Source organism: Numida meleagris, chromosome 1 (assembly GCF_002078875.1).
Source record: "Numida meleagris isolate 19003 breed g44 Domestic line chromosome 1, NumMel1.0, whole genome shotgun sequence".
NCBI classification, from domain to species: Eukaryota; Metazoa; Chordata; class Aves; order Galliformes; family Numididae; genus Numida; species Numida meleagris.
The window spans coordinates 191,232,289-191,244,421 of NC_034409.1; the positions used below are offsets into that span (position 1 = coordinate 191,232,289).

A 12,133-nucleotide genomic window follows, 5' to 3' on the forward strand; every position below is an offset into this window, starting at 1 on the left:
CACAAGTTAGCAAGCATAAGAGGGAACCACTGTACAGCAGCCCCTGGTCCGTGGAAACTTAATAGAGGGCAAGATGGATCGACTGCTCAAACGGGGAAATGAGCTAGAAATAACATTGCCATAGAGAGGGGCTCATCCCTTGGCCTGGTTCAGATCTCATTAATGTTGGGTCGGTGAGGGGATGCTGGAACTCTGTGAAGTTACTCCGGTTGTGCCCCTAAAAGCTCAAGAACAGACTCTGGCCGTACACGCTGGCTTTACAGAAGCACAAAGCTTTCAACAGAAAAAATCAGGTGGGAAGGAAAGACAGTTCTGTGACCACAGCTTTGATGTTAAGCATTATTTAGGCAGCTGTGTCTGGAAATCTGCAAGCTCAAGGATTGCAGTGCAACAGGTGACAACAACTTGAGCATCAGTCCATGGGAGGAAAGAGCTGTACTGTTTTTCTCTGCTTGTCCCTGTTCTGCTGCGCCCTGGAGATGCAGGATAGTGGGAATCTTGCACAAGGTCTCACACAAAGGCAGATTTTGGCTGAGGCTTTGATGAAAGCTTCTTCCTATACTTTCACATCACCACAACTGATACTCTGGGATCCCTCCTCTCATGGAGACAGAGATAAGAGTCGAAGCATCCCGCAGTGGAGAAGGAGGGATCTCAAGAAGGAGAACCTAAAGAAGGAGGACCTAAATCCTCAAGATCTCAAGGCAAGGCACAGATTAACCCCATGGGGTTTGTCCTTGGACATCCTTTTTTCCAGGGCTATGGAGAGAAGCACGCTCCCAGCAACGCAATGATCTGGGGCTGTGAGACCACCTCCATCCCTATACAGCCATACACGAGCCAGGGACAACCCAGAAATCTTAGACCTGCAGGTCTGTTGCCTTTTAAACTCTCCCTCCATGTTGCCTGCAGGAAGCATCCACCACACACCCCAGTTTTCCTAGAGATGCCAAGAGATGCTGGTTGCACCTTTTTAGGATATTGTGGCTGCATCTAGGAAAGCTTGGAGATCGCACTTTGGTACCAAACCCAGGTGGTGCAACACAGCCCCTGCATGTGACATCCCATTCCCAAACCGGGCAGCAAAACACAAAGCTTTGGAGCTGGAGCAGAGCAAAGAGAGGGTGAGGTGTCCCCAGGACCAGCGGGGTTGGGGAACACCTGAGGTCTTTGTGCCACCGACAGTGCAGCAGCAGCACACCCCCAGCGACCCCTCCCCATCTCTAAGCACACCCAGACGTATCCCAGAATATGAAGGGGATGTGGAAGGAAAGAGGAGGATCCTTCAGACCCCAGCACAGGAGGGGAACAGCTCCCACCTCACCCAGCTCAGCGCGGGGTGAACCCAAGCTAAATTAATCAGCGACAAGAAATGAGCGAGGCACTAATCCGTGCTGCAGGAGCCGAGCTGCCGGCCATTCCTGGCAGGTGGGGAAACCCCACACCCACCCCTCCCCACTCTTTTCCCAGGTTCTATGCGGGCTTTGGGGCGGGGTCGCTGGAAGCGGACCCCTCTCCATCTCACCCCACTGCAACCCCACCCCGAGCATCCCCAGCCCTCAGCCGGCTTTTTCCTGGCTGCAAACCTGTCGCTCCCCTTCTCCTTACCTTAACGGGGCATGGCCGGGCTCGGGGGTAAGGTTGGGGCCGGGGAAGGGGCTCTGAGCCCGGAGCGGATCTGCGCTGCCTGCGGTACGGAGAGAGGGCAGCGGCTGCCCTGCCCGCTGCTGAGCCTCTTAGCGGGGGAGGAGCCGGGTTACAGCCAGCCCCTGGTGTGTGTGTACGTGGGTGTGTGTGTCTGTGCGTGCACCAGATACCTCCAACCCGGGGACACGGCGAGCACCGCGCTCCCGAGCATCCCCGCGCCCCAATCGCGCACCTCCTGCATCCCTGAAGCTGCCCCGAATGGTGCAAACCACGGAGCTACGAGCTCTGCAGTAGCGAAATCCTCGTTGTTCAGAGTCCTGACGGCTTCCAGGGCAAAGGGGTGCCTGGGAACACCTCACAGCACTGTGCTGAGGGCATGGGGATGTGCAAAACGAGGGGAGCGCATCCAGGTCCCCTGGGATGCTGATGGACTCAAAGAATCATAGTATCACAGAATCGTTTGAGTAGAAAGGGACCTTAAAGGCCATCTAACCCAACCCCCCTGCGGTGAAACAGGGACACCCACAGCTCCATCAGGTGCTCACAGCCCCAGCCATCCTGACCTTGGATGTCTCCAGGGATGGGGCACCCACCACCTCTCTGGGCAACTCGTTGCAGTGCTTCACCACCTTTATCATAAAAAAAACCTTCTTCCTTATATCCAGTCTAAATCTCCCCTCTTTGAGCTTGAAACCATTTCCCCTTGTCCTGTCACGACAGACCCTGCTGGAGAGTCATTCCCCTTCTTTCTTACAGCCCCTGTTCAGATGCTGAAAGTTGTTGTGTTTGAATGCACGAACCAGAGCTGGTAAATGCGGAAAATGGGGAAGTCAGCAGAGAGAAATGCTTAAAGACCAGGAAACTCAGAGCTGAGGTTGTGCCTAGGAGCTTAACTCTGACCTGCTGACTCCCTGCCCAAATCAGGGCTGATGTCTTTTCTCCTTCCTGCTTTTAATTGTGCCGTGAAACATCCCCAGAGCTTCTTACTGAGTAGGAAGCATGGCGTTTTATCTTGTAATTGTTGCAAACCACACCTTGGTTTTGCAGCACTAACTCACAAAGTGTTTCTCTGAGCAGACCTGGAACACGTTTTTGGCTGCGCCTTCCATCAGGTGGTTTATGTGGGCTTCAGCACAGGAAGGGCTCTACGAGCTTGGAAATTAATTGCAAAGGATGGCGATGCCCTTTGAGGCCCTTCTTCCTTCCACAGAAATATGCCCCAAAATGTATGAGATGGTGTCTGAAACAGCGTTCTCCTGGGGAATGCTGCATTTTTGGTGATGACACAGAAACAGAGTGCTACAAGAGAGCCTTGTCCTCCAAAGGTGCACCAGGAATTTTGCTCAAAACATGGGAGAAGTCATGTCGTGGCCACCACGTCCCTTTCTAAGCCCTTAGACACTCTTCTTTAACAATGTCACTGTTGTGGGTCACCAGCTGATCCTTGCGTATTTAATACTGAGGACACTGGCCCAGGACATGACACCACCTCAGCAGCTCTGAGCGGCAGCCAACGAACCCCTTGCTGAGAGCCCTGTTACCTCTGCAGCCCTTCTCACTGGTAATCCTTGGTTCTCTCGAGTGGCAGGAGGCTCAGATTCATGCTGCGGGAACTCTACATGAGTGTTGGAATGGGAAGATGCAGGCTACAGGGGATCCAAGTCCAAGGAGAATTGGCATTCCAGCCCCATCTTGTGGCTATGGTGGTCCATTCCACCTCAAAGGTGCTCCTGCAGGTCAAAAGGAGGCCCCAAAGTGCCATTTGCATTATATATGACAGAGCTGCAGGGACGAGGAGATGCTACAGGACCCTTGGGGAACCTGGGCTCACTCTACTCCCCACTGTTACTCTCCAACCAACCATGTATACTGTCCCAGTGTCCCCATACTGATTTGCTCTTGGCCTCACACCAGTTCCAGCATCCCTGCCCATGTTGCCAACACGTGTTGGCGTACACCCCTCGAGTGCCATCAGCACAGGGAGAGTTGCAAAGTAACCTTGGCTCTCAAATCTTATGGTGCCAGCAAAACCTCAATGCCAATGTTGGTATGGAAGCATGCAGGATGATTTTTGGCTCATCCAACCTTGCATAAGCTTTTTGGTTTTTTTTTTGTTATTTAACTGTGCATCAAGCAAATCTAAGGGAAAACAGAGATGCTGCCCAAAGTTTACCCAAAGAAGCTGTAAGAAACATGCCCCATCCCTGGAGACGGTTGGATGGGGCTCTAAGCACCTGATGCAGCTGTATTTGTCCCCATTCACTGCAGGGGAGTTGGACTAGGTGCTCTTTAGAGGTCCCTTCCAACTCAACTGGTTCTGTGATTCTCTAATGTGCAAACTGCAGGGCTGTTCTTTGAGGGAAAGCCACCCAAAAATCACGTCCTCCTGCTGCTTTGCCCATTTTCATTATTCTTGTTTTTATCATTTTTACTTTTTCCCAGACTGAATTTCAAGTCAAGAGAGACTCAAAAAGAAATAAGAAACCAACCCCAAGATCCCTGCACTGTGATGACTTTGAGGTACTGGATGCAAAGGATTCACAGTTGGATGTGGTTACTCTCCTCCATGGCTTTGCCCCATGAACACGAGTGTAACTTTGCATGAAACATTCACACACTTTGCTCTGCCTCTGTCCCAAAGTTCACAGAGCAAATGATTTGAATGGAGTTCAGTGAACCAAGCCAATGAATAAGGTTCTGCAGAGCCACCTGGTGTCCATCAAAAGCTTTCTGCAAGAACACAGCAGTGCAGAGGCAGGGAGTCTGAATAAAATATACACAATTTATTCATAGGAGGTTTACAGCTGTACAACGTTGGCTTTCACTTCGGACCACTCGCCGATCTTGTGCAGCGTGACACATCAGTGCCTTCGGAGACGAAGACAACACATAGCCTGGTTTAACACGATCACATTAAAAAGGGGGATTTCATGGAGTGTAGTGACAGGTTTCTTGCAACCGATGCAATGATTAATAAAAGAAACGGAAAACAGACATCCTACACTATTTAGTTTAGTGGGCACAGTGGGGATGGGTTATTGGTTCGACTCGATGATCTTAAAGGTCTTTTCCTTAATGATTCCACGATTCTATGATCTAGAGGGGAACTGGAAAGTGCTCATCAGGTCTGCCCTCCCCTCAGATAAAAAAACAACAACCCTCAAATTCATCCACTTACTCCATTCAAAGAGAAAAGGCATTGAGATGAACAGCGGCATTTCAATAATGACCCTCCTCAACCCATTCTACAAAACAAGACCCTCAAAAAAGAGGTAAAAAAAAGGTAATTTTTCTTCATCCCTTGGAAATGAAGGAGGAAAGAAAGCTTCTGCTTTAAGTTTCCAAAAAGAAAAAGAAATAAAGAGACTTATGATCAATATTAAGACATTTTTGGTCCTGATATGGTACAACGATTGTTATTTTGAAGAAAGTATTAAAAGCTGCCTTTCATTATGGCTTGATTCTCTGTAGGAAGGAGGGAGTCAATGCCATTGGGGCATTGCTCCCCAGCAAGCTTCAGTGCCGTTCCTTGGGGATCACGGCGCGGTTTGGCACGGGTTGGGGCACCTGGGCCAAATGGCTCTGGTCTGTTGAAGCTATGGGCAGCCCGATTTCCTGAGAAAACACAGCTCATGCAGGCACACTCCATCTGCTGCTGATGGTGCAAAATGCCTATGGTGTTCCTGTGGTGTTCTCCTTCCGCTGAACGGCTCTTCTCCCTCCCAGGTATTTCTAGGCGTCTCTTTCACCTATCACTGTGAAGACCTAAATCACAACTTCTGGCCCCACAATCCTTCTTCCACTTATTTTCATTGATGAGTCCTATGCCCAAAAACCAGAATCTAATAAAAATAACTTGAATCGTGGTGAACAAAATCAGTATTTTGCTTCAACTTTGGGCTCAAAACAACACTTTATCAAAGCAGGAGCATCTGAGCTCATTCTGCAAAGTGCCATGCTCATTTGGGTCCCAGTGATGGCAACAGGATTTGGAAGGTGCTCTGCACAACAGGAATAAGTGGGACCTGGAAAGAGCATCTTGTGGGCCACTGCCTGCTGCTAAGCCCTGGAAAACAAGACCTAAGAAAATGAGCAATTTGGTCAAAATTCCCATCCTGACCCACAACAGCTTAACGACGAAACTCTGAAGATGAGGAAGGAAGAACAGCCTGAAAAAATGGGTGAAGTTGTCCTTAGGGACATGGTTTAGTGGGGTTGTATTGGTGGTAGGTGGATGGTTGGACTGGGTGATCTTGGAGGTCTTTTCCAACCTTGGTGATTCTATGATTCTGTCATTCACATGCTTCTGGATGCACCAGGATTTGAGCTAGCAGCTGACTTGACAGTGAGAAACAAAATACCACGTTACAGACTCTGCAAATATTTAGGGACTTTAAAAAAAAACCACCCACAGCTTTACAGCACAAGCATGGCCAGTTAGCAGGATAGACTGAAATCCTACTTACTATAGCAAAAGAAGGGTTGTATGTTCACTTGTCCTTGCAGACAGGACTCTGCTCAGGTCCGAATTTATCAAGACTGCCATGTTTCAATTAAAAAAAAAAAAGTTATTTATAGGAAGTATTGAATCAAGTGTGCTCCTTTCCCCTTGCAAGGAGGTGACTGCAAAGGATCAGCTTATTAAAAAAGCACAGCTGGTATGGTTTATATGAAGCCAGATTCTGCCACCCAGTGGAATAACGAAGAGAAACGCAGGATTGCAGCAAATAGGAGTGTGGTCTTACACACTGCAGGACTGTGCTTTGTACCTTTGTACCAAGATGTGTTTGGGTTGTGCTTGTGGGACTGGCTGTAGCCCTGTGAACTCATCAAATAAACTGGAAATTGAAGGTGACAGATGAATGTTTGAATGAAGTGAGTATTTCCAGTATTTTCAAGCTGCACTTGGAGCAGCGCTCCTCTCCTTCAGCATAAGCTAAAATCCCACAGCTTTTAAAAAGAACTTGGGAAAGTGAGGCTCTACAAATGATGCATTTGAAATCTGTATGCAGCAGTAAAGGTGATGCCCATTGAGCAAAGCTGCTCATCCGTTGGAAATGATGCTCCTCACCCACGAGATCTGATACTCTGGCCTTCAGAGGAATTGTTCTTCTCTTACCCCAACACTGAATATATATGCAGCAGACAACCCAGGTATGGGGTTACAACTCAGCAAAATGTGAAATTCAGGCTCTGGGGACGGGGACTGCAAAAAAAGCAATGGAGACAGCAGGCACGATGGCAGTTTGAGAGGCACATGCAGGAATCAAGACCACACCAACTCTAAAACTTGGTCCTGCAGAACAGTTGTCCAACCACGGTTGTTGCAATCTTTGCATCCTTCAGAATATGCAGCTGAACACCAGGTAGCACTTCTGTGCCACGCTGGGGATAGAGCCCTTGCATCAGTTGCTTGAGGAGGTTGTGAGATCTCCTCCTTGGAGACCTCCAAAAGCCACCTGGATGTGGTTGGTTGGCACTCTGCTCTGGGTGTCCCTGCTGGGGCAGGGTTGGACCAGATGGACCCAGAGGTCCCTTTCAACCTCAGCCATTCTGTGATTCTGTAATTCAGGACAGTGTGGGGTTGAAGAGGACTTGGAACGAGACACCTGGTCCCTACGGTGATGGAGCTTCTAGTCCTGATGACCCTGTGGATTTGGGATTTGGGACTGTGTGACTGCCCTAGTGCATCTTCCATCCAGTCCCTGTGTGCAAATCAATAAAACACCCCAAGAGCCCCAATTTCTTTTTCCGCTTCTGCTTTGCTGACGTGCCTCCTTGGATAAGTGATTAAATGACAGTTCATGGGCAGAAGACTCCTGGCGCACTACTCTAACACCAAGCAGACACAATGAAGACGCATTGAAGCAGCTGGTGGGACCACGATGGCCACACGTGTGTATGGTGGCACGTGTGTGCCAGCCCCGTGTAAACAAACAGCACCTGGGCATCGTGCTTTGGCTGTCAGGACACACAGCGTGCCAGCAGCGATCCCACGGGGTGCACGGCGGTGATGGGGCTGCAGAGGATGCCAGTAGAAGGATCATTGCGGCTCCCCAACAAGGCACCATTTTTTAACATGGAAAACACAAGATTGGCTCCTTTGAGTGGAATGCATGCATAGTTCTTCTACACTTGCAGGTGGTAGATAGGCTGTGTGTATATATATATATGTGTGTGTATATATATATGCATATATATACATATGTGGCACTAGAGGAGAGTCCTTGAGTACTCAGACATCAGTGAGGACGTTACTGCTGAGCATCCTCACAGCAATGGTTCCAGGCAGATCATTTGATCTTCTGTTCCCTCTGTCCTGGAGGTGCAGTGTGTGCACGGACTGCTGGTCTCTGGGATCTCCCTTGAGGGCCACTTGACCCAAGAACTCGTCGCTTATCAAGTTGTGGTTCCAGATCTGAAAAAACAAAACAGACAAGGGCAGATCTTTAAGGGATCCAACCAATCTCTCCCATTCTGCTCTGCCTGGTGCAGCCTCACCTCAGGTCCCCAGATCACTGATACCTGAACAATGATGGGGCGTCCTGGTTTCTTGCGGTAGAAGAGGCCTTTCACATCAAACTCTGGAGACACCGTGTCTTTCTTCACTGCAGAACGAACCTTCTGCCCTTCACACTTTATTATCACATATGGGTCAGCTCCTGGGGAGAGAAAAAGTATATTATCCTTTTTTTGTATCTCCTGTAATTTCTCAGAGCCTTTTCCCAGAGGCTGCATGCAGCAATTTTCCTCGGTACCCCACCAAAGGAGATGGATATCTGCCAACAAGTGCATCACACCCCAGATGATGTCCATGAAGCCCTGCTGATGGGCTGGGGCTTACCCTGCTAAGTGACATGGTTGCCAGAAAGGAGTTGGTGATGGACTGCTATGAAATGGCCACCTCTTCCTTGACCTCATATTCTGTTTACGCCCTCCTTCATCACTCTACATTCTCCTTCCCTCTGGGCATGGAAGGCACTGACATGCTCACCTCTCCCTTACAAGATTTACTGAAAGTAGGTGAAAATAAAGCCATGGAGGAGAAAGCTGGGCTCACAGAGCTTGTTTCATGGAAGGAAACACCAAGAAGAACAAAAAGAGCCTGTAAAAACACACTTGCTCCCACTGCACTCATATACTCTAGAACTAGGCTTGGTTTTAAGGTCAGAACCAACTAGCTCAGCATGGAAATACGCTTTTCACCTCTATTAACAAATCTTTGGCACGTCTTATATTTCTCCCAGACTGAATGAGACTCAAATGATGCAGAGATTTTCAGAATAAGGGCTAATGCTGGGTTAAGAAAATTGCTGGGCGATCAAGGTGATGAGAGACAACACAAAGCTGAGCCAAAATTAAGTGCCAAGTTGTGCTAAGCTGGGAGATCCAACAAGGGTCTGGGAACTAGGAATGTTTAATCAGGAACTAGTGGCAGAACAGGGAACCTCAGAGTGGAAGTATATCTAAAATATTTTTAAGAAGTGAAGATGGTACTTAAAGTATTTGATGTGAGCAAGATTTCAGGGAAAAGATCAAATGTCACAAAAGAAAAGGATCATTCATAGTAGCAAGAGACATAGGGAAGAGAAAGATTGGGCACTGAGGGGCAAAGAGGTGAAATGAGTGGGATCCAGAGGAGACTGAAGGAGACAAAGCTGGGAAGCCAGTCAGTCAGTAGGAAAGGAAGGTTATAGCCATATTCCAGCTAGAACGAGATAATCATGGGAACAAGCAGGCCAAAAAGATGGAGGGGGAAATTACCAAGTCCAAAGACTACCAGCTCATAGCTGGATGGTACCTGAGCTTCTAGGAGAGAGAAAGAGTTCCTCATTAGATACCACTTTTCCCTTATGAAACAAGTACAGTTTCTGGGAATTTCAGTAGAGAATGAGATACTGCTTTGGAAATTTAATTGTCAGATATGTTTTCCAGCCATGGACTTTAGTGGTTATGATGGAAACACAGACCAAGTGTGTTTTCTTGTCCAAGGGGAATATGGGAATGAGGAGAAATGAACCACCCCCTCCGGAAGGCCAGTATTTAAGACCACCTTTTTGTTTGCCAGACCACCTCCTCACTACCTTGTTGTGTACAAGGACCCAGCTCCCCCAGCAAAACACAGCTGCTTGATTTCACAACTGTTTCTCCAAATCGGTCTCTCCTTTTGGGATGTCTCATAAAATCCTCATATTCCATAGCAGGAGCCAAATTCCAGTTTGTAAAACACTGTTTCTGAGGTGGTGTGGAAGGACTAGGCTGGGAGATGCGAGAGATACCACTGCACTGGAAACCACTGAGCAAGCAGGCTGTTGGTGGTGGGAGCTGAACAGCTGGAGCACAGCTGGGAAAAGCCATTCCCAGGGAAATCTTGCTGAAAAAAATGTTTTATGGCTCCTGAATCCACATATACCCATTGAAGAAAAGGTCAGTCTTGTTTTTGTGAACAGTTCGGAAACTTTTGGCCACATTGCTGTGTTGCTACAGGCACATCAAGCTACTGTGAGTAACCTGAGGGAAAAACCAACCTACTTAGGGCAAAACTCTCTCCCTGAGCACTGGACATGATAGGAAGACTCCCTTTGTGGTAGGTGATAAATAACATGAAGGCTATGCCAAAACATCGACCTGTACCATTGCTTATCTGTCCTTCCCACTAAAAGGCTTTTGAATATGATTCCTAAATTTTACAGCTGCTCATACTTAGGAGAAAAGCCTGGAAGAGTACAGGATCACTGCCAAGGGCTTTGGGGAAGTTTTGGGAGGATCTCCCACGAATCCTTGCCAATAGCTTAAATATAACAGCGGCTCATGTGCACAGCAAGAAGTGAGTTGGATTTTCCATGGACTTTCTCCTCCTCTGGTGCTTGAACCAGATGCTTCCATTGAAAAACTCTCTGAGGACATAAGAACACCCAGCAAGCTCTCACTTCATGAAATTCTCTCTCTTCTCCCCCTGAAACGAACAACTCCCAATCCCTCTGGGGCTAAACAACAGGCAGAGAAAGGCCATTACCTCCTTGGGAGTCCTGATTCTTGAGGCCAGCTGCGGCGAGAACGTGGATCTGGGACACCACCTGGGGGTACCCGCACATCCCACTCCAGCAGGTGTGTGGTGGCTCATCCAGAGTCAGCTCTCTATGGGGAGAAATGTGGAATATTTGGGATGTGCCCAGCCTTACCCGATGGGCAGGCTAAAGAGTTTTCTCTAGCAGGATGGAAGGCCTATGCACCACCCACTGGCAGATTCCACTCCACACTCTGATCTCTTTCTCACCCTAGGGTTGAGATGTTCTCCCATGTCATGTTTAGAACAAGAGTGGGAAATTCTCCACACGTCTTTGTCTCGTGGCCAGCCTTGAAAGGAAGCCAAACACCAGCTTTGGACAAGCCTACAACCAATTCTAGTCAGGGTTACCATGTGGAAAAAGCAGAAAGCACCCTCCAAAAAGGCAGTTCCTCTCCATCACTGCTCTTGTTCCTTACCGGCAATCTGAAGGCACATCTGTGAAAATCCTGAGAAGAAACTCGCCTACATGACCAGGGTCAAAAGTGGTGGGGATGATGACATAGCGGCCTTCCTTCAGGTCCGTCCTCAGGAAGACACTGCGGGAGTTGATGTAAATGGAGCTGGCCACCTTCTGCTGCAGGGTGTGCATCCGGTAGTTCCTGTTCAGCTCCACCTGGGGAGAGAGCACAGAAGGACAGTCAGCAGGACAGCACTGAGGAAATGTATCAGTAACCAGATTAGGGTACAGCCAGCAAGAACTGATTCTGAAAGCTGGGATAGCTGGAAGTAAAAGAAACAGCACTGTGGTCCCAAATAAACTTTGAGGTGCCTCTCAAAACTCTCATGGCTCATAAACTCATTCTCTGTTGCATTCCAGCTTGACTCTTGGTGCCAATCAAGAAACACTTGATCAATCTAGCAAATTTCAGCATTCAGAGGTGACAGACAAACCACTGCTTTCAGCAAGGAAAGCTTGTCTGTGCTGTCCCTATTCATTTCTGGAATCTCTTACCATTGCTACAGGATGTGCTGAAGGCACCCATGGGGCACACAGAGTAACAACTAAACACAACATACCAATGGTCATGCAACACTAGGGTAGAGCTCCACCACTAACGAATTTACATGCAGGCTAGCATGCAGGACCCACAGCTTACCTTATGGATATCAAAGCCTATGGCTAAGTTCTCTCCTTTGCCCTCTTTGCGACTGGTCCTTTTTGGCTTCTGCTGGATGGAGATCAGCACTTCATCTTCTGCCTTCTTCACATCAAACACATACTGGAAGCAAATAGAGGATGGTGAGGAAGACAGGAGCACAGGGCATGAACAAGAGTAAAGCCATCTTTGACCTGTTCTGCAGAATCTAAGGAGTCTAGATGCTTGTACCAGAGCATTTCACCCCTTGCAGTCTGCCACAAGTCCTCCTATAGAGGACTTAGGTTCACAAAGACCTAACAGTGAGGTTAATATAGAG

The 12,133-nt window shown here is 48.3% G+C and overlaps 1 protein-coding gene across 2 annotated transcripts in view; it reads right to left on the reverse strand.

Annotated features, from left to right (window-relative positions):
• CAPN5 (calpain 5) overlaps positions 4,410–12,133 on the reverse strand; it is a 53,400-nt gene continuing 45,676 nt past the window's right edge. For both annotated transcript variants that reach the window (XM_021383244.1, XM_021383253.1), the window contains exons 9-13: positions 11,815–11,937; positions 11,134–11,330; positions 10,664–10,785; positions 8,173–8,309; positions 4,410–8,065 (exon numbers count right to left, since the gene is read on the reverse strand). In XM_021383244.1, coding sequence (XP_021238919.1) covers positions 7,883–8,065; positions 8,173–8,309; positions 10,664–10,785; positions 11,134–11,330; positions 11,815–11,937 — 762 coding nt within the window. In that variant the 3' untranslated portion in view covers positions 4,410–7,882. The remainder of the gene's footprint in view (positions 8,066–8,172; positions 8,310–10,663; positions 10,786–11,133; positions 11,331–11,814; positions 11,938–12,133) is intronic.